We start from the raw sequence: 22241 nt of genomic DNA, 5'->3' as shown, positions 1-22241 counted from the left end.
TTCAGCTCCACTTCTGCAATAATTTTCTGCACAGATGCATCTTGCTTCACCTCTTGCAGTAACTGTTTGCTATCCACCCAAGTAGGACCAGATTTTAGTGCAGTTAGGTCCCCTTCATCATAACAACGTGATAGTGCATCAGCTGCCTTGTTTTCTGGCCCTGGTTTATACTTCACTTCAAATTGGTAACCCAATAACTTGGCCAGCCAACATTGTTGATCCGGAGAGGAGATCCTCTGCTGCAGGAAGTGTTTTAAGCTTTTGTGATCTGTATATACCACAAATTCCTTTCCTAACAAGTAGTGCCTCCAATGTTGAATGGAAAGGACCAATGCCATAAGTTCCTTCTCATAGACAGATTTTGCTAAATTATTGTCAGATAAGGCTTTGCTAAAATAAGCAATGGGTTGCTTATTCTGCATTAAGACTGCTCCTATTCCCCTCCCAGCCGCATCACATTCTACTTCAAAAGGGATGGAAAAGTTTGGTAAAACCAACACTGGGGATGTGGTCATGATCTTTTTCAGCTGATTAAAAGCTTCTCTGGCAGTTTCTCCCCACAGAAAATTATCCTTCTTTGTGAGATCAGTCAAAGGTCTCGCAATTTTCCCATAATCTTTGACAAATTTCCTATAGTACCCAGTGAGACCTAGGAAACCCCTGACCTCTTTGACATTCTTAGGTTCAGGCCACTCTAAGATGCATTTTATCTTCTCAGGGTCCACAGAAACTCCCTCTCCAGAGATGATGTGCCCAAGGTAATCCACTTGCAAACGACCAAATTTACATTTGCTTCTGTTGGCTACAAAGCAATGCTTCATCAACACAGTTAGCACTTGTTTGAGGTAAGTAAGGTGCTCCTGCTCACTGTTGCTATACACCAGAATGTCATCAAAGAAGACCAATACGAATTTTCTGAGAAAAGGTCGGAATATATGATTCATGGTAGACTGAAAAGTTGCAGGCGCGTTCATTAGTCCAAAAGGCATCACAAGGTACTCATAGTGGCCATTGTGAGTCCTAAAAGCAGTTTTATGCACATCATCCTCATGCATCCGTATTTGATGGTAACCTGACTTGAGGTCTATTTTTGAGAAAACAGTTGCTCCATATAGCTCATCCAACAGTTCATCCACAATGGGAATAGGGTACTTGTCAGGAACAATTGCCTTATTCAATGCTCTATAATCTACACACATCCTCCAAGAGTGGTCCTTCTTTTTGACCAAGATGACTGGACTTGAGAAAGCACTCATGCTTGGTCTAATAACTCCAGCTTGCAACAATTCTGTCACCTGCTTCTCAATCTCTTCCTTCTGGTGGTGTGGATATTTATACGGTCTGACATTGACTGGACCATGGTTGGGTAGTAGATTAATCTGGTGTACCTGCTCTCTTTCAGGTGGTAATGTTATTTGTTCCTGGAAGATTTGTGGAAATGAGCCCAGGACCTCTGCAATTCCTTTGTTAATTTGCGCTTTTCCCCCTTCAATCTTCACATTAGGGGACCACCACCACTCATTACTAAACTCCTTTTTTCTGTCTTCCAAAAAAGAGTTCAAAAAACCCTGTTGCAGCTGTCTCCCACTTTGGCCCTGCAAGGTTACCATTTCACCATTATGCCAGAATTGCATAGATAAATCCTTCCAATCCATCACCACTTTCCCCAACGTGCTCAACCATGACACCCCCAAAACCACATCCAATCCTCCTAACTCCAAGACCAACGCATCAATCACAAAATTCTGGGTTCCAAGTGCGATTCTGACTCCCCTACAAACACCTTCAGACATCACTCTATGACCGTCTCCCAGTTTGATACTTCTCACAGTTGTGGGCGTGACTGTTAGTCCTAAGGCCGTAGTCAGCTTCGGAGAAATGAAACTGTGGCTAGCTCCACTGTCAATCAGCACCTCTACAGTTACATTAGCAAGCTTCCCTTCAATCTTCATTGTTTGATACTCCCCCATCTTCCCCAATATTCCTATCAAATTGCACTCTGCCTCCTAGTCTTCTTCTTCCTCTGACCCCTCAGCCTCCATAGCCACGATTTCTCCATCATCGTTCATTGTCTCACCTTCACCCAGAATTAACAAACGCAAGGCTCGTTCAGGGCACTTGTGCAGAGTTGGATGGTACTTACCTCCACACTTTAAACATAGACCTTTAGCCCTTCTTTCCTCCATTTCTTCGTTCCTAACTCCTTTCCACTTCTCGGATCCTCCAGATCGGCGGTCGTATTCACCCTTCTTGCCTGTCGAACTCAAAGACGAGGTCGATTTGGAATTAGAACCAACAGAACCCGTTTTTCTACTCGGGTTGGCCCAACCTGAATTCGTAGATCTGGACATTTCCTTCTGGGCCGGGTTAAACCCGCTTCGGAACTTAGATCCAAGCCCACTGGGTTCACTGCGCCCTAGTAATTTCTTGCCATAGGCCCGATCCCCATCATCATCTTCTTCCTTCAGCTCTTCCTCCACATCTTTCGCCATCCTCATCATCTGCATCCGATTCTGTGGATTAAGAGTTCTCACCCTGCGTCGGATTGGTTGCTTCAATCCACTCATAAAGTATCCCAAATACTGCTCCTCAGGCAATCGTCCCACCTGAGATGAGAGAAGCTCAAAAGCTTCCACGAACTCCTCCACGCTTCCGGTTTGTTTCAATGTTGATAACTCTTCAAACGGATTCTCCAAACGTCGGCCACCGTAACGAGCAATCAACGACTTCTTCAATTTTTCCCACGTCAACTGATCCTCCGTCTCCATCAACAAATTGAACCAGTGAATGGTTGCCCCCTCCATGCTCAGGCAAGCTAACTTCACTCGCATCTCCTCCGAAGTGTTCTGAACATCAAAGTAGATCTCAGCTCGCGTAATCCACGCAACTGGATCATCTCCCTCAAAAACCGGAAGTTTCACCTTCTTCCCCGAGAATCGAGACTCATAGTAATCATCCATCGATTTCTCGCTTTCATTAGAGTTCTCGTTCACCTTCTGACCAATCTGCTTGCTGAGTTCACTCAGTACCAAGCTCTGTTGTTGCATTTGTTGAGCTATCGACGTACTCTGTTCTTGCATCTGTAACGCCAATGCTTGCAAGGTGGATTTCACTTCACCCATCTGTTCCTCCAACAAATCAAGACGATCACCCATCTTCGGTTTTCGTGACGGCGCCAGCGGTGTAACGATCCGGCAGGTCGGACCAATTGATGGAGCTCAAATTATAAGTATGTATGTAAGACAGAAATATAGAACTGTAATTGTATTAATTTGGAAATGGAGCAATTACAATTGATGAAATAATATGAAAACTAACAGTAAGAAAATGACAAGATTGATAGCAAGCTAAACAATCCTCCAAAGCACTCAGGCTCCCACCATTCACGTATGGAATGATTCTGCTAACAGAAAACTCCGTACCCAGCTCTCTCTCCTCTAACTAACTTATATGGACCTCATAACACACCTCATGCATCCCATGCATCCTTCTCTTATTCCTGCCACATCATCACTTAGTAACTCTTTTCCCACGTTTCCTTTCATACACTCTCCACACTTTGGGCTTGGGGCTGTCAAGGCCCAATTCCTCATTCACGTTCCTATCAGATTTTGTGGTGTAGTTTTATCAAGTTTCCATCAATTTGTATTAGAGCCTTTCACCATGTATTAGTTGCAAAGAGTGGCATGACACACGAGGTAGTGATGCCGATGTTGCAATGTTCATTTGGGTAAAACACAACTAGCCTGCATGGGGTCTAGGGTTATGGAGCATTGTGAGATGTTAGTATCTAATTTTAAGGTAAGAGACTTGAGTTCAATGTTAGAAGTACTATGGAGCATAGTGAGATGTTAGGATCAAATTGTAAGGTATGAAACTTGACTCCTACATTAGAAGTACTATGTAACGTGGTAGAATGTCAATATCTAATTATAAGGTATGAGACTTGAGTTTCGCGTTAAAAGTACAAGATTCTATCCAACTACAATATTGACCATTTCTAGTATGGTTCTGCCAAAGTTCTCATCAATCTTAAGAAGATTTTGAACACTAAGTTTTAAGATTTTAAAATATTTTCCAACTATAATATATTCATTTTTATGGAGGACTGAAGTAGTGCCACAAAGTGATAACTCTGATGTCATATCACATAAATATTTGAAAGACCAAAGTGATAATTTACTCGACATGGAGGGTCTCTTGTTTATTTTCGAGAGAAAATGATGAATATAAAGCAGTTATCATAAGATGCAGGCTACCCGACCAAGTTTTGAGGAACCTTATCTCAAATTGTCATCTGCTTGATCCTTTTCAAAAGCATTTCAATCAAAGTCAAATGTCCCATGTGCCAAAAGCATAACAAAGGAAAGAAGAGTCAGGGCCTGGTTTTCACAATCTCGAGGCTATCATTGAACCTCTACAATTATATGATGCAGAATGATCATTGCAAACTTTAGCAATTGTGTTAGCTACACTAGTGCAAGTCATTGATCAACGGTCATCACATATTAAGCGTAAAAAAATTCAGGGCAACAATTATTATTGGCTAGTTAGTAGCGTTATGTATCTCCCAAATGAGATACACATGAATTGAACATTGTGATTAGTAAATTATTGATATGGACTTACGTTTTCATCTTTTTTTCTCAAACAAAGGAAAAGAGATAAAAAGAAAAAAAAAACAAAAAACAGAAACAACAATAGTTTATGGTTGTTACATCAAGGGGATCTAACTCAGTTTATTGAACAGTGTGACAAGTGTTATAAACTGTTTTCCATTCCTACTAATAAAAAACAATTATGGTTGTTACACTTGAAAGTTTCAAACAGTGTAATTTCGTGTTTAACGACTCTTCTGAATTCCATCCAATTAATGGAATCTAAATTATCTTGGCTAATACAAAAGAAATGTGGTTGCACTTGAAAGTTTCAAACATGTGTAATCATGTGTTTACTGACTCTTCTGAATTCCATCCAATTTGGTAAAACAGACAACCGAAATGGGGTGTTAAAAGTTGGTTGTGCTTGTATTGATGGCAGAAAACACTTGAAAGGTTTCATAATATTTTTCATGTGAATATTTACTAATTCTTCTCAATTATGCGCAATTACATGAAACAAACTCCTTTGTGGTTGCACTTGAAAGTTTCAAACATGTGTAATCATGTGTTTACTGACTCTTCTGAATTCCATCCAATTTGGTAAAACAGACAACCGAAATGGGGTGTTAAAAGTTGGTTGTGCTTGTATTGATGGCAGAAAACACTTGAAAGGTTTCATAATATTTTTCATGTGAATATTTACTAATTCTTCTCAATTATGCGCAATTACATGAAACAAACTCCTTTGATAAGAATATATAAATATGGTAGAAAGAAAATATGGCAGTAATCAATCATTGAGCAAACAAACAAGATAATATTTATTTGTTCAGATTTCTCCATTCTTACACATTCATTGGTGGCCTGTGGTCAATAATTGCTTTGCGTGATCCATATCAGAGAAAGATAATGGAGTATGACAGAGCAGATTATTTAATAGCCAATGTTTTATCATCACATTGGTGTGAAAGGCCAAACAAAGCCTTACAATTCAATGAAGTTGGGGGAGTTGGTTAAGTCAATAAAATCAGTACCAACAGAAGAGGAAACTCTTCTCTTCTTCCTATCCAAAACGCTTCTGCAACTAGGAGAGGGGGTTGACAAATCGATAATTTCAGTTTCATGGGGCACAACAAATGTGCGGCCGACATCTCGATTTTTATTGGCTACCAATGTAGTAGCACCTGATTGCTCTGGTTCTGGTTGACTCAAATCAGCATCACTCTTATTCATCACACTCATAAAATCGTCTTCTTCAATAATCTCAGCTCTTTGTAATGAAGTTGTTGATGATGATTTCATTGTCAGTGGCGTTGTAGAACTAAACAGTTGGCTCTGCTCTTGTGAAGCAAATGAATTACCTAGTGGAGGTTCTCTTGCTTCAGATTCTTTGTTCCACTCAAATGCTTCACTAATCTTGTCCCCGTCATTTGGATTTTGGGGTGAATCAGGAGTGACTAAATCATCGCTCACATCTGGAACAGAACCACTAGTACTAATATTATTATCATCAAATTGTACTTCATCAATAGTATCATCTTCATTCTCTGACAAACCATCAATGCCTTTATTATAACATGGAAGTTCATCCAGTGAGCCAAACTTGGTCTTCATGTGCACTGGCAAGCTCGGGCAACCAGCACAGTGTTTCATGTACTTAGTGGAGAAGAAGTTCACAGTGATATTCATGCTGTGATCATTTATATCAAGTCAGAATCGAGAACTAGATCACACCATTACAGCAAAAAAGAAAGTCCATTCCTAACTCAATAGAGATAGAGACCATACCTCTGCCAGGATGGAAGGGTGAGCATTGTGTATGCAAGTTTAATCTTGTTGGCAATTCCAGAGAGGGATTTAAATTCCACAGCTGCCTTCCTTACAGCCAATGATTCAACAGGGTGCTGCCAAGCCCATTCAAACTGCAAAGTCCAAATCAAATTAACTTATTAACAACATAAAAACATCACTTTTTTTTTTTTGGTCAGCATAAAAACATCACTTAAAAGTTTGGCATCTAAATAGCATAATATGCTTGCTTTCAACCTAATCAAATCATGCCAAATTCCCCAGACAAATAACAACTAGACTAATTTATGTGATGTAAATCCAACAAATTACAAAGAATAAAAAGGTGGAATGCCAGAAACCAAAAGTGGTTGCATATGATAACCACCAACTGCAAGAATTTAACAAGTGCATTTTTTAGTACGACTAAACCCTTTTGGAAAACATGTCAGTTTCCAAGTACTACACATGTTGAAGAAAATTAGTCCAGTTGGCAATTGATACTGAATCAAAGATAGCCATGATCCATGCATGCTTTTTATTAATGGCCAAGTCCATAAACTCGCAAGTTTTCAGCATTAATACAATGTCCTCATGCCTAGCACTTCATGAATTTAACTTGCTCAAACAACCACCAACTCCAATCATAAATCTTCAGACATTTTTAGCCAACAAAAACACTTGACATATAGAAAGCAATATCAGATTCAAACCTGAAGAGCTGAGACATTTGTTGGGAAGCCATAGATACACAAAACCATCTCCCAAGGCCTCCTCTTCTTCGTTCTCCAAGCTCCACACCCAATTTCCCCATTGTGTTGCCTGATCCGGCGCCTCGGATTCACTGTGAATCTGAAATTGTATAGATTGAAACATAAACACAGACAAAAAACATAAGATCCATCACACAATAAACAAGTTGAATCAGAAACCTTAAAAAAAAAAAGCTAAATTCCCAACATTTCTACCAAAGAAAAATTCAAACATTTTCAGCAAATTAGCAGATTAGCAGCACAAACATTTCTAACCAAACAAGTCTAAGATCCATCACAAAATAAAGAACTAAAGAAGTTGAAGCAGAAACCTTAAAAACAAAATAGTTAAATACCCAACATTTCTACCAAAGAAAATTTGATTAAAAAAAAAAAAAACTAGCAGCACAAGAGGATCATCGGATCATAAAGGCACCAACTTGAAATGAAACAGGAACCAAAGAAATTGGTACAGACCCATGATTTGTATGAAGGAAAAACCAAAGGGGTGTGAATGATTTTTGGATCGAGTAAAAGGTAGTGATCAAAATTGGATCTTTGTGAAAATAAGAGAGATGAGATGAGAGAGGAACCCGATGTAAGTGTGGCCTTTGAAGCGGGGGCTGAGAGAGGTCAATAGGTAGCAAGCAAAGAACCCATTTCCTTCACAATCCTCGTTTTCGTTTTGGTTATTATGGCCATGGTTTTGCACACTTTCTTCTTCTTCAATCACAGATGCAACCTTTCTCTTCCGCATCTTTTCTCTCTAATGAAATATGACCGTTGGAGCTGTTTATCTATGAGATCGCATACATAAGGTCACGCCCATGTGACATGATGTTATATAATTATATAATTGAATTATTAAAATAAAATTATAGCATATTCCCGGCAAGTAAGTTAAGTTGGTTTTTTGAAAATTAAATAGGAATAGTTAAATGACTTTGATGTATAATAAATATTTGATTTTTGTGTTTTTAATAAATTTTTATCTTAAGTTGACTCTTTAATAAAAAAACAATTTATTCTTTGGTCATATATATTTTATATTATTCTATAATAAATTAATAAATTTTGTATTTATAAATATTTTTTATTTGTAATGAGTGGAAACTAAAACAAAATTAGTTATTTGGTTCAAAGGAGGTATGTTATAGATTCGTGGTGCTATGTTAGTAAAATGATTAATTGTAAAAATGAAAAATGAGGTATTTGGTTCAAATTTAATTGTCGGTACAAACAAGAAGAAGATTTATATATAAATATAAAAACAAAAATATTATTATTTATTACGCATTTCTTTATTTAAGGTATTTATATCATATTATATATATATATATATATATATATATATATATATATATTCTTTCACTTATTAAACAATAGAAAATAGAACAAAACTATCTTTCTTTATTTTTATTTTTTATTTTATCAAAAAACCTAAAAAATTATCTCCCTTATTTGTTGATTTATTTACTTTTACCTTTCCTTCCTAATTCAAACATATCCTAAACGTGAACATCTTTCTTAACAAGAATTTGAACTTTGATACTTCATTTAATGAAAGATTAATTCCTCCTCTAGATTGAACTCTCAATTATTATCATAAAAAAACTTAATTCAATAATTATTTATATTGTTTAATGTAATTTTTCTTGTCATTATTATAAAGGAAAATCGAACACATTTTTGTCACAATTGTTCTATGCATACATCAAACTTATGTCTAGTCTTGAAGGGAGCATGTACTTAAAATTTCCAATTCAAGCTCAAGCTTAAGGTTAATTCAAAATAACCAAGAGAGTCTCATTAATGATTGTAGTGATAGCTAACCAAAAGAAGAGAGAAGACATCAAAAGTGAAAGATGTTACTTAATCAATATAGTGTGTATATGAATAACCTCCAAAATCATGATAGATCATGGTGAGGTAGATCAACCTTGATTTTGACCAAATTTTGCATGTTTGGATTGTTTTCAAAATCATGATAGAATCGATTATGATAAAAAAAAATCATGATAAAGTTGAAGTTAAGTAAGAGTAACTTCAATTTCTACCAAAATCATTTCTACTTGGATTTTGACTAATTTATCCTCACATCAATACCCTCATGCATGTTTATTATTTATTTATTGATTTAAAAATATAATTAAATCTATCAAAATAAAAGATATAATTAAAAGTCTTGTTTTATTTATTTAATTTTGAATGTATTTTCTTATTTGTATTTTTTTTTTAATTTAGATACATTTATGTTTGATGATTATGTTAATTTAATACTTTTAGTATCTATTTTATGCAATTTTAACGTTTTATAAGGGATGTGGTTGTATTTCAAATATTAGCATATTATACACATAAAATCTTAATTATAATTATGTCTATTTAATTATAATTATATATATGTGTGTAAAACTAAAAATAAATAAATAAATAAATGTATATAGATATTAAAACTCATTTTGATCATTATATCTTCAAAATCAATTTTGGTTCAAAGTATCTAAACAACATTCTCTAAAAAAAATACTTTTTTAATATCTGTTATCTAAATAAAAATCACGTTAATTCACAATTACTTTTAACAATAATTAATTCTATAAAATAAATTTGATTCCAAATCAATCAATTCTAACAAATATGTTTTTTGGTCTTAACCCTAGGATAACTAGACAATTATTTTTTTCTTGAGATATTATAAGTAGACTTCCAGTTGAAGAATGAAGATGGGACCAAAAGTAAATGGAAAGTTTTAATGGAGAAAGATTAATGTAATCTAGTCAATCCACTTTAGCAGGGATAAAAAGTTTTAATAGGAAATGATCATTAGCAAGGATAAAAAGTTAAAATCTAAGACAGGAACTTTTCCTCAATCCATACTCGTTACAAGTTCTATGAATGGAAAGGGAATAATCATCTTACTTCATCCTTGATTTTCTGTAAATAAAAAGAAAAAAAAACAATATGATAACAAGGGTAAAAAGTGTTTTAGATACCAATCAATAATATTTTCTTTCCGGTATGTTTGGTATATGCAAAAAAACCTTTCCTCTCTTCCTTTCATTTCAAATTCCGATCACCTTTTAACCAATGTTTCAAAAGTTAGACCAAACAAATCGGTTCAACCAAAAACTAGCCTACTGATTAATCCAAACACTCTTAAAAATTGAGACATTTCAAAACCAATCAAACCGGTCCAAAACCAATAAAAATTGAAGTTGAGCCAACACAGAAAACTGGTATGAAACCTGTCTTCTTAATTTTCTTTTAATTTTTATTTTATTTTTAAGTTTTTATTTAATCTAATTTTTTAAAGATAAATAAAAAATAATAATTTAAATATTTCACACATGTATCAATTATTTTGTCTACTATTATTAATTTTTATCAATAAAACATAATTTATTTTTTATACTAATTTATAATTCTTTAGAACCTAATTTTTTTATAAGTTTAAATCTTTTTATTATTTAAAATATCATATAATATTAAAAATATTAAAAAGATTCAACCATTAAACCTTGAACCTCGGTGTTTTTCCTAATCCGATTTTAAAAATCATCCTACACCTCTTGCACTACCTAGCGTGCCTTGGGGGAAAAACCAAAGTCAATGGGACATAAACATTTAAAAAAAACCCAAATTGCAATTAAATATCTCATATAAAGAACCAATAACACTCTGGCATAACAAAAGGTGTTACAAAAAAAGTCAAACTTAAGAATTAGCAATGATACTAATAGGGGGAAATATCTTGTTCCGAATGTTGCATAACTTTGGATTTCTTTACCCTGTCATAATCAAGATAAACTCCAATCCTTATTTATTACAATCAATGTAAGATGATACAACTTTCACAAGTCACTGCTTTCCAGAGATGCATAAACTAGATAAATCAACACAATAGAAATTTTCCCAGTTTGAAAGATCATTAGACACTCCTATCAATATTTCATATATATAGGACATTTGTCGCCATTACCATGCAAAATCAAATATGATAAAAATTAGCTTTAGATCTTTTGCATTAGTGTCTACTCGTGCTTTTAATACATTTCATTTTACTGACATGACATCTATACACTACTGGGTGCTAAAGAGAGTCAAGGAAACACAACCTCTCAGAAAATACAGAAATATTGACATTTTGGAAAGAAAAAAAAATGGACTCCATTAACATGCTAGAGGTTTAAAAAGTTGCTTACACAGTTTATTTTCAATTTCTTCAGTTTAAGCAAGCATTTTAGAGGACCCTAATCAAAGATGTGGATTTGACCACATGAATTCTTGCAGATCAACTCTGAGAAGAGTAATTCTTCCCATAAAACAACAACAACAACAACAACAACAACGCCTTATCCCACTAGGTGGGGTCGGCTACATGGATCAACTTCCGCCATAATGTTCTATCAAGTACCATACTTCTATCCAAATCATTAAGTTCGAGATCCTTCTTGATAACCTCTCTTATAGTCTTTTTGGGTCTTCCTCAGCCTCGAATTGTTTGCCTTCTCTCCATCTGGTCTACTATCCTCACTACAGAGTCTACCGGTCTTCTCTCTACATGCCCAAACCACCTAAGTCTATTTTCCACCATCTTCTCTACAATAGGCGCTACTCCAACCCTCTCTCTAATATCTCCGTTTCTAATTTTATCCTGTCGAGTCTTACCACACATCCACCACAACATCCTCATCTCCGCTACACCTACTTTAGTCTCATGTTGGCTCTTGACCGCCCAACATTCTGTTCCGTACAAAATCGCCGATCTTACCGCAGTCCGATAAAACTTTCCCTTTAGCTTGATCGGTACCTTTGCATCACATAACACCCCCAATGTTTTTCTCCATTTCATCCATCCTGCTTGAATGCGATGATTCACATCCCCTTCAATTTCTCCATCATCTTGTATTACAGACCCAAGATATTTAAACCGTGTGACTTGAGGGATAATATGGTCTCCTATTTTCACCTCTGAGTTAGATACCCTCCTACTTTTGTTGAACTTACATTCCATATACTCCGATTTGCTTCTGCTTAGGCGAAAGCCATGTGTTTCTAGAGCTCGTCTCCAAGTTTCCAACCTCTCATTCAACTCCTCCCTCGACTCTCCAAGGAGGACTATGTCATCTGCAAAAAGCATGCATCTCGACACTATCTCTTGGATTTGTTCCGTGAGGACATCCAGAATTAAGGTAAAAAGGTAGGGGCTAAGGGTTGACCCTTGATGCAAACCAATTGTGATGGGAAAATCGTCTGACTCTCCACCCTGTGTCCTAACACTAGTCGATACCCTATCATACATATCTTGGATAGCTCGAATATATGCAACCCTAACCCCTTTCTTCTCTAGAGCTTTCCACAAAATCTCTCTAGGCACTCTATCATACGCTTTCTCCAAGTCAATAAAAATCAAGTGCAAGTCTTGTTGGTCCATGCGATATTGCTCCATCACCCACCGTAATAAATAAATCGCTTCCATGGTCGACCTTCCCGGCATGAAACCAAATTGATTCTCAGTAACTTGAGTCTCCTTTCTTAATCTCCGTTCGATCACTCTTTCCCATAATTTCATGGTATGACTCATGAGCTTGATTCCCCTATAATTTGCACAATTTTGTATATCTTTCCATAAAAAAATTACTGAATTTTCAAGCACGAAGTTAATTCTGGTACCAGTAGAAAGTTTAAATTCGCCTATGACTGAGAAAGTGAGAACCTATTCCAAATTCTCGTAGAACAGGTTCAGAAAGTTTACTTTTACAAATATAATAGCATTTTTCAAGCACATGTCAGTTACATGAAGAATTTAAGAAGCAATGATTTCGTGTTTATGTTCTTTTTTCGCTTTTCTATAGTCTATACACAGGCATCTTCACTCTCCAGTTTCACACAGGGAAGTTTACTTTACCAAACATCATCAGAAACTCCTTTTTGAGAAACCAATTTGTTCTTGCTTATCTACCTAAGAACCCATCAGCATCCCGATATATTTTTTCAGACATGATACCAACTCAGTTCCCTATCATTATCCTACTATTACTAGTGAATAGTGAAACAGACATACTATCAAGTTTAACCATGCATCAAAACACTCAATAACCCTTTAATCCATCCAGTTTACCATGTTATTCTATCCAGAAATCTCAATTCAATCCTGCTGAAATTTCATTGTCTGCCATGCCTGCCCCACTCCCATATAACTTTTGACTGTAGGAAAAATACAACAACCCGCCTATCCTATTCCTTTATCTACACCAAATACCTTGTATTGCTAAACAATAACAATATGCCTATAACTAAATCTCATTGAATCCAACAAGAGCATTACACCTCTGTTGACACCATGCTATGAAGCTAAGTAGCTAAAACAATTTAAAAGAAAATGTTCCCCCTAATGGACATTGCAATTGATTAATCCAACATAATACCATATTCCTCTGCTTCACCTGCAATAGTTTTCTTTTGCGTGAACCGTGAAAAAAAAACAAGCATCTCACAGAAAATCCATCTTCAAATTAACAATTTTACATGAAAACAAGAAACAACCCAGCAATCCAGAACAGAAACAGTAAAAAGGAAGGCACACTTCACATGATGATATATCAAGAAAATAAGCTTCATTTTCATCATTATCATTATCATTATTTTTGCAGATATAACACTTTTCATCATTTAAAACCAACAACAACAACACTATGAACAACATCTATATGATACACAGCATCCAAACTGACCCTAAAAATTACAATCCCAGAGGCAACGTTCAATTACCTAATTTGGGCCCACAGAGATCATGGAACCGAACAATTACAACAACATACAATCGCATCATCACGATCTCTTGGAAGAATTACAGACCAAATGCCTCCAAAGATAACGGCCACTAGCCATATCCACGAAGGTCCAGAACCCAGACTCTACCACAGCGCGAAGCTGCAACCACAAAAAAATTAGGGTTATTAGAAAAAGCGAACTTTTTTGTGAAATTGAGGCAAAAGGGTGAAATGGGTCAACCTTGGAAGTTACATTTGAGGAAGCGTCGGAGGAGTCTGAGATTTTAGGGTTGGGAGGAACAACAGCGTCGCCTTCTTCAATTTGAGGCTGAGATCTGAGGTTTCTGAGAACGAAAAAACCGGCGAGGGTTGCGGACAAGAATATCAGAATGAATCGCAGAGGACACATTTTTTTCTCAATCCTTTTTTCTCTGAAGAAATGTGTGTGTGTGGCACACTCTTGGACCCCAAAGGGATTAAGATTGATAATTCCCTTTAATGGCTGCTGTTAAAAACTCATTATTATTAGTTTGTTTTATTTATTGTGTAAGTGCAGTGGACACTACTGAACATCCAATAAGAAGGGTCTCATGTGGTTGGTGAGTTCTGATCATATTAAGAAGTCAAATTCTTCAAGAAACGATTATGATAATGACACTTGCCAAAGTTTAATTTGAGACATTTGAGCACTCCTGTGCATGTCAGTTAAAAATGCTTCTTTTTTGTTGTTTTTTAAATGATTATTTTGATTATTTTTTTAATTTCAATGTAGTCTTCTATCTTTTAAATGCTCATTTTGATTTTTTATCTTATTTATTTTATTTAAAATACTCTATTAACTTTTAAAATTTTACTTTGATTTTTTATCTTATTTAAAAAAATTAAAAAAAGAACATTCATAATATTATTTGAATGATAATGTTGAATATATTTAAATAATTTAAAGGTTATTTTTAACGTTTTTAATAAGATAAAATACTAAAGTAAATTTTTTAAAGAATAAAAAGTCATTTTGAACCAATTAAATAAGAAAAAGGATAAAAATAATGATTTAAACTTATTTTTTATGATAATGACGATGGAAATTTTTATTTTATGACTTGACACTGATTAACTTAAATGACCTTTGAAAGGGTTGTTCTAGGAGAATGTAAACTGATCTAATAATATTTTGTTTTATTTAATTGGAATTTTTTTTCATTTTAAAGTATTTTTTCACATAAATAAAGAACCAAAATGTGTATTTATTTTGAAAGAAAGTATATTTTGAAAAAGAAAATTAATGTCCTAATAGTCTATAAAAATTTAATGTTATCATAAACTTATAGTAAATTTATTAACTTTTATAATAGCTAACATGGTTACTCTAAAGAATGAATTTAACATTCAACTATCTAAAACTAAATGTATGAGTTAATTTTTGATTAGTTAATGATAGTACATATAGGTTTTTCTCTCAAGAGGATGAGATTAAAAAACACTTCTGCACTCCTTGGATATCCTAACTCTTATCACATTAAACTACTAACAAACAATCACTTTTTTTACTGCGAATTTTTTTTAAAATTTCTTACAAATAGACACTAAGCAATGAATATTGAGCCAATTAAATCCGTCTCTAATATGGCAAAGCTGGACCCAGTCTTTATGTCCCGATGTTTGAATATTGGAATTTTTTTATAGGTAAAATGGAACTTTCAAAATTGCCACTTAAGTTGAGTTATTTCCAATCAGCATTAAATTCCAATGCATTAATTTAACTGCTCCACAAGTTAATGGCATTCATTGCTGATCCCTCGAAATCCATTTCTCAGGGAAAATATAATAAATTCAAATATTAAGTGTGGGGCGGCTGAGGGAGTTAGTAAGGTTAGGTCCACGCAGAAAACTAAAGTGGTAAGCATGTCATGCATGCACCCACTCTTTTTGACCAAAAAACTATATGAGTTATTATAAAAAGAAACACCCAAAAAATCATAAAATAATTTCTTGCAATGCCACTAAAATTTAGATGGGAGGCAAAAAAAAAAAAAAAGGTTTGGCCAGCCACGTGGCAAATGAAGTCTGCACTTCAAACAAAGGAATTCACCTCACCAAGCCTATGTGATGTCTTGAATATAAAACATCTGCACCAGAAAGATAACATGATCAGAAAGATAAAAAAAAAAAAAAAAAAAAAGTACATGCACCTAGTCTTCCATGAATAATAAGAAGAAAGGAATAGAATAGCTATACAACTCAATTACCCTTTTAGAATCCATTATTTAACTTTTAACATTCGCCTTATAATATCTTACTTAAGCATAGTTGGTTTTACAGTGGAAACATAGTGCCCTTTAGTATTTGGTTTACCTATAGTATAAACATGTATAATTTAATATGCATACATGGTTCTATGAGCAAAATACTTAAAAAGTAAAAAAAGAAAGAAAGAAAGAATCAGACCACCTTACTACAATCTTCTGGCAAATCGAGTTATGTTGGCTAGGGCCGTTCTCAGGCTTCGAATTCCTGCTCCAGATTTTGAGCTTACCATCATCTGGAATAGACACAAAGCAAAACCCAAAGCTTAATCCAAACAATAATGTCAAAAAAGTGGGAAATAAAATAGTATGAACAAATCTGCCAAAAGAATCAGCATACCACAGGCTTAACTACAGACTTGTTCTGGAAGAGGCTCTGTGATCAAGCATGAAGAAATTTGTTAATCTCCAAAATAGAATGTTAATTTTCATACATAAGGTTAATTTGGATGGTCAGTGTTTACCTCTTCAATTTGCATGGCACGTCTTGCCACATCAATTGGAAAGACCACATCTGTCTTAGTTAATACAATCTGATATTTAGTTTTTGATCTGCAAATTGATATCACTGGTCAAATAAATTTAGGTACGTGACATACCCTATTTTGAGTTTATATGATCAGAATATAAGCCACACTTATATTTGTAACTTTCCCAAGGAAAGAAGAAATAAAGAACAAAGGTGTATGACACCAATGGCCAAAATAAAAGGACAACGACACATGATGCCAATTGCCCGTGTATAATTTACCTTTCCATTAATTCAATTAGTTCAAGATCTCTTGGTTTCATACCCCACTTTGTATCAATCAGAAGGCATACTCGTCTGAGACCAACTCTTGTGGACACATACTCCTTCACCTACAATTAGAGGGTTTCCAGAAACCGGTGCTTAATATAACAAGGCAACTCAAATTCCACTCCATGAACATTTCTACAACAAAATACCAAGAAACATGGAAAATTCCAACAAATATGACCAAATGACGCTTGTATAATGTCCCAGAGTGAAGGCAGAAAAGACAGGTTAAAAACACAGATCCATGTGGCTAAGAGAAAACTTGAAAATATAAAGGATGTGTGGCAACAAACAATGCAAAGTTATTATAGCTCAACCAACAATCAAGTCATATCTAGCATCCACTAAATGGATCAATTGCCAATAGGTAATATAAAGATCTTAATACTAATAAACGACAATTAAGATCTTAATATATTCACTATTGGGCAAGATGAAGTGATAGGTTTCCTATTTACAAGTGACTAACAATGGTAGACTGGTAGAAAAATAAGAAAAGGGTTCCTGACTTCCAGTTTATTCATATGAACAGAAAAGAAACTCAAGGAAGAATGCCCTTACAAGGGGTGTCTCCTTTTTCACTGAGAATGATCAGTTTGTATTATTTTCTAAAAGATAACTTCCTTTAAAATTTTCCTTTATTCAACTCCAGAAGAAACCTTAGCAAACGACTGTTAACCAACTATAACTCCAAATAAAATCAATAGTAACCGACTCATTAAACTTCTAATAGAAACTCTTGTAACTTACTCATGATACATTAACTGCACATTATTACTGTTGATATGGGCACATGAATAGCAAACCCAGAATAAACCCTCCCATCCTTATTCTCCTCATTAATTATTGGTATGGGCACATGAATAGCAAACCCCTTCCTCACTCACTTTTGTATAGACAATTGAACAGTTATTTTTTTATCAAGTGAATAAACCAAAGAAATCTAGCTTAGTATCTAACATGATTTCTATATAAAATTTGGTGAATCTCTAATGTCTAACATCAACATCAAACCAAGTTTTGAAGACTTGGTCAGTGCTAAAGTTTATATCACCATGTTTTTTAATCTTGTGTTAAAGAGGATTACTTTTCCTCCAAACATTTTGCAATTTCTTCTATCTAGTGAAACTCGTTATTTATAACAAAAAAAAAAAATTTATTAACATGAATTCAATCATTCTCACAAGTCAGGACACCTTTAACAGTAAAACTGGAAGCAGTATACCACGGCAAAAAAATCGAATTCCGGGAAACAACTCAATTAGTTTAGTGCACAAAAAATTAGTTAACACAATTATTTTCATCTTGGCGGGTTAATAAAACAGTCCCAGAATTGAATCAATGTCCCTCCATCCCCTGGGGCCTCTTTCTTGCACCACAAGTACAGTAGCTATGAATAGGTAGGTAGTCAGAACTCAAAACCAATTTAGCATGACAAGTGATGTTTTAATCCAACAAACTAGTTATTCGACTTTAACAAATAACCTCGAAGTATGGGAAGACTAGCACCTATGGAATGATATCATAATACTTTAGAGGCTAAACCAAACTTTTAAGAACAACCTGACCTTGAGAGATTAAATATAATTTGCATACTTACAAGCTCCTCCCAAGATTCTTTCACTTCTTCTTTTGCATAAGCAAATCCATATCCTGGCAAATCAACTAAGCAATGCTTTGTTCCCAGATTGAAGAAGTTGATTGTCTGCAGAGTATTCATCATTTGTTACAGAAGAACATTTCATCTATCAACACACTTTATCTTTCAAATTGCTAAATGTGCCAAATTTCAAGACCTTACGATACCTGGGTAAGGCCGGGCTTGTCTGATGTCCGCACAACCCCCCATTGTCTAGTGAGTGCATTGAGAAGAGATGACTTCCCGACATTTGACCTTCCTGATAACCAGAACACGGTCAGAAATATCATTTCACTTTTTTCTCTTAGCAAGTACATTAATATCTACCTACTTTCTAAACAGATCTGTTGACTTGATTATCTGAACCCGTAAAATAATGATGAAAACAACCCCAAACCCTTCTGCAAAAAATTTACTGAATTTACCGTATGTAGGTTCAGTTTATAGCCCTAAAATGTACCCTCATAAGGAAGTGAAATACAAAATAATCAACATCACAATGACTTGGCTACAGTTTGACAAACCTCTTATTACAACAAAAAAAAGGGCAGCTTAGTAGATGAGGCTACCACCATTGTTGTTTTCAGGAGGTTCAGATGTATTTTTCCCTGTGAATGGATAAGCTGTTTCCCCAAAACACATGACCACTAGACCACAGCTGGAAGCAAGCTTACCATTGCATCAAGAATGACAATGAAACTTATATTATTAGTATTGTTGTTGTCGTTATTACAAGTACATCATACACTAACTTTTACATAACAGGAATAAAACAGCTAAAGATAATGAAACCAAAAACAAGGCAATAATGATCAAATATAACACCTCAACCAAATAAATGTATCAATGCCATAATACAATTAATGTAAACAAAGGGGCAAAGAAGTAGGGGTTAAATGGTGGTGCCTTAAAACCATACCAGCAAATGCAATCTCTGGAAGATTAGGAGGTGGAAATGATGATGAGACCTTTGCAGCAGCAAAAAAATCCAATTTATTCCTAAAAATCTGTCACAGTCAATCAGAACAGAATGACAAGATTAACAAAGGCAAAGCAACAACAATTAAACTGAATAGCAATGCTTATTCTAGAAGTTTATAATAGTGTTTTTTTATTGAACTAAACAAGCACATACATTTTCTTCAATTTTCTCTCTTTCTGAACTGCTAGAGAAGGGAATATTATCTAAGGGTGCAGAAAGATCTATATTGTAACCTGCCCTTTTTAAGTCAATCATGCGTCTCCTGCCCAAAAGCTGTGAATAATAACCATAGTAGAAGTCAAAATACCTTCACATTAACAATGGAACAACATAATCAAGATAACAATCAAAAGTCCCTGCTCATATAGATTACATTTTTTTCCACAAAGGAAAGTATCAAAGGGCTAGGCTGTATTGCACGGAACTGGGCATTCTTGGACATTTTAGGCTCTTTCTCAGACTCCTTTTCTTTCTCCTTCTCCTCTTTACTTCCTGAAATTAACTTAGGGAATCAAAGGGAAGAAGTTCTGAAGATACTCATGTAAACAGTAAAAAGCATCACATTCAAGATAAACCACAAGCATTTGATGTATCACAGACAGTACAGAAAGACAGTCAGTCAGCATTCATTCAAACTTTAAACGAAGCTTAAATGTTCAGCTGAGGACAATCATCCATTGAGTCTATCCTAAATGAATAGCTCCTCTCGTGTATCCTTTTTTATTAAATTCCAAATTGAAAATACAGACAAAACACAAAGCAGATGTTAAGCATGTGGCCTCAACCTTCAACCTCATCCAATAATTTGTCTCCACAGAAACCTGCAAGTCCCTTAAGAAGTAGTATTGTAGTTTTTTTTTTTTTTTGTAAGTATGCAAATATAATTCAGTTGAATATATAAAATACTTAATACTGATATTTTTGCAACAGAGAAATGCTAGATTATATATGTGCACAGGAGGGTAAAATCCACACTACAGAAAAAGGTGAAGGGCTCCAGAGGAATTCTAATCTTACTATTTGTAAGCATGAGAAGATCATGCTTACAAAATCAAAGTAATATAATTGCTTTTATTAATTATTTCATTAAATAAACGCAAGCCATTATCTCAGGACAGCTCTAAAACTCAGCTCACAGCAACCATCCTTTGCACATCTTAAACATCATAGATATGGGTGCACGATTACTAAGAGTATTTTATTATTCAGAACTAAAACATATATTAATTACCATTTATTAAAACATAATAATTATAATCATTAGCAAAGTTCTTCCAATCACAAGTATGATTGCATAAAAACAAATAAAGAAGAATTATCAAACAGAACCTATGCTTGTGCAAAGAGAGGAAGATAAACCACCTACCATTAACACCAATGCCATCATCTAGTCTCTTGTTTGAGATATCATGTGGGTCAATCTTTATCACCCTTTTCTTCTTCTTCGGACGATCATGTAGCATCTCAGCATCATCATCATCCAACCCTGTTCTATCTCTGGCTTTTTTCTTGGCAAAACTTGAACCAGATACAACTTCTTGGTTTTTCCCTTTGCTCAATTCAGTTTTCTTGTCTCTACTTCTCTTCACCGAACCACTTCCTTGATCTTCTGTCCCAACTAATCCAATTTTCCCCGCATCCTCCGCCTTGCCTTTCTGCTTTGCAATAGCCAACACAACATCTTCCTTCCTTTCCTTCCTCATTTGAGTCGATCGCTTCACTTTAAAGCCGCCATTCCTTGTCTTATCATGATCCCACATTGTATGGTGGCCATCATTTCCTTCAACGGGTACATCTTTCACTCGCTTCTCACCGTTCCTAATCAAAGTTCTCTTCTTAGATACTTCCATACCATTCTCTAACTTCACATTTTTATCCCCTCCTTTCTTAGCATATATCCTCTTCTTCTTCCCACCAGAATCCAAAGTCCTCAACTTTCCCCTCTCCAAAACTTCTTCACCCGATCGCATTCCTTTAAAATTCCCCCTTTTCTTCAACTTTCCCTCAGACTCATTTCCTCTGCCAAAAGCCCCATTTTTCTCAAAAGAATTTTCATCCTTCTTAGCTCTAATAAAGTTCCTAGAAGTGCTTACTACAGGTTTAGTGGCATTCTTTCTTAGCTTCTTCCTTAAACTATCCTCAGAAGGCATTTTGAACAATGCTAGTGCTACACTCACTTATACTCTCTCTCTTTTTTCCTCAACAAACACTAAAATCAACACCCCACATGTATTTTATGTGCAACAAAGCAAATAACAGGTTCAGACACAGTTTGAGTTCCCTGAAAATAAGGTTTAGAAACTTAACCTCGTCATGGAATCTTCGAAAGTTGAGAACTTTCGGTGAATATTTGAGAGAGGAGCTTCCAGTGTTGTGGTGGAATGTGGAGGCAGTGAACGTAGGAAATTGGAGGAGGCGCTCTAATGTGGATCCTAGATTTGGGCTTGCTTATGGGAACTATTATTATCACCTCAGAATTTTTTATGCGCACCTCCACATGTGTTAAAAAGTTTTCATTCCAGAAATACCTTGTATTTCTATTATATATAACAAAAATGTATTTTTATTGTATAAGAGAAGATGGAAAAAATAAACAACAAA

The 22241-nt window shown here is 34.9% G+C and overlaps 3 protein-coding genes across 3 annotated transcripts; all 3 read right to left on the bottom strand.

Moving 5' to 3' along the window:
- Positions 1–5332: 5332 nt before the first annotated feature.
- On the bottom strand, positions 5333–8063 carry LOC100801307 (uncharacterized). Its single transcript, XM_003537285.5, has 4 exons — positions 7735–8063; positions 7103–7241; positions 6390–6523; positions 5333–6291 (listed from the first exon to the last, which is right to left on the bottom strand). The coding sequence occupies exons 1-4, from the start codon at positions 7896–7898 to the stop codon at positions 5586–5588; spliced, it is 1143 nt and encodes a 380-aa protein (XP_003537333.1). The 5' UTR covers positions 7899–8063; the 3' UTR covers positions 5333–5585.
- Positions 8064–13744: 5681 nt separating this feature from the next.
- On the bottom strand, positions 13745–14502 carry LOC100306028 (uncharacterized). Its single transcript, XM_003538284.5, has 2 exons — positions 14159–14502; positions 13745–14077 (listed from the first exon to the last, which is right to left on the bottom strand). The coding sequence occupies exons 1-2, from the start codon at positions 14324–14326 to the stop codon at positions 13976–13978; spliced, it is 270 nt and encodes an 89-aa protein (XP_003538332.1). The 5' UTR covers positions 14327–14502; the 3' UTR covers positions 13745–13975.
- A 1298-nt stretch (positions 14503–15800) lies between these two features.
- On the bottom strand, positions 15801–22090 carry LOC100801850 (uncharacterized). The gene is made up of 11 exons (XM_006591191.3): positions 21007–22090; positions 20014–20132; positions 19794–19913; positions 19578–19665; positions 18826–18917; positions 18620–18724; positions 16972–17081; positions 16685–16772; positions 16561–16596; positions 16366–16456; positions 15801–16043 (listed from the first exon to the last, which is right to left on the bottom strand). Exons 1-10 carry the CDS (start codon positions 21788–21790, stop codon positions 16370–16372), a joined length of 1629 nt encoding a protein of 542 aa, XP_006591254.1. The 5' UTR covers positions 21791–22090; the 3' UTR covers positions 15801–16043; positions 16366–16369.
- Between the last annotated feature and the right edge of the window lie 151 nt (positions 22091–22241).

Source organism: Glycine max, chromosome 11 (assembly GCF_000004515.6).
Source record: "Glycine max cultivar Williams 82 chromosome 11, Glycine_max_v4.0, whole genome shotgun sequence".
Classification (NCBI taxonomy): domain Eukaryota; kingdom Viridiplantae; phylum Streptophyta; class Magnoliopsida; order Fabales; family Fabaceae; genus Glycine; species Glycine max.
Note: the sequence above shows the minus strand (reverse complement) of the source record. Positions and strands in the feature narration are given on the sequence as shown.

Bases quoted from the DNA above. Each gene is read 5' to 3' on its own strand.
- LOC100801307 (XM_003537285.5), bottom strand. From the start codon at position 7,898: ATGCGGAAGAGAAAGGTTGCATCTGTGATTGAAGAAGAAGAAAGTGTG. The intron at 7,242-7,734 runs GTTCCTCTCTCA...ATACAATTTCAG, and splicing joins AAAGGCCACACTTACATCGG to ATTCACAGTGAATCCGAGGC. The intron at 6,292-6,389 runs GTATGGTCTCTA...AAATGATCACAG, and splicing joins ACCCTTCCATCCTGGCAGAG to CATGAATATCACTGTGAACT.
- LOC100306028 (XM_003538284.5), bottom strand. From the start codon at position 14,326: ATGTGTCCTCTGCGATTCATTCTGATATTCTTGTCCGCAACCCTCGCC. The intron at 14,078-14,158 runs GTTGACCCATTT...TTGTGGTTGCAG, and splicing joins CCTCAAATGTAACTTCCAAG to CTTCGCGCTGTGGTAGAGTC.
- LOC100801850 (XM_006591191.3), bottom strand. From the start codon at position 21,790: ATGCCTTCTGAGGATAGTTTAAGGAAGAAGCTAAGAAAGAATGCCACT. The intron at 16,773-16,971 runs GTAAATTATACA...ATCAATTTGCAG, and splicing joins CTAATTGAATTAATGGAAAG to ATCAAAAACTAAATATCAGA. The intron at 16,457-16,560 runs GTATGCTGATTC...TGTCTATTCCAG, and splicing joins AGTCTGTAGTTAAGCCTGTG to ATGATGGTAAGCTCAAAATC.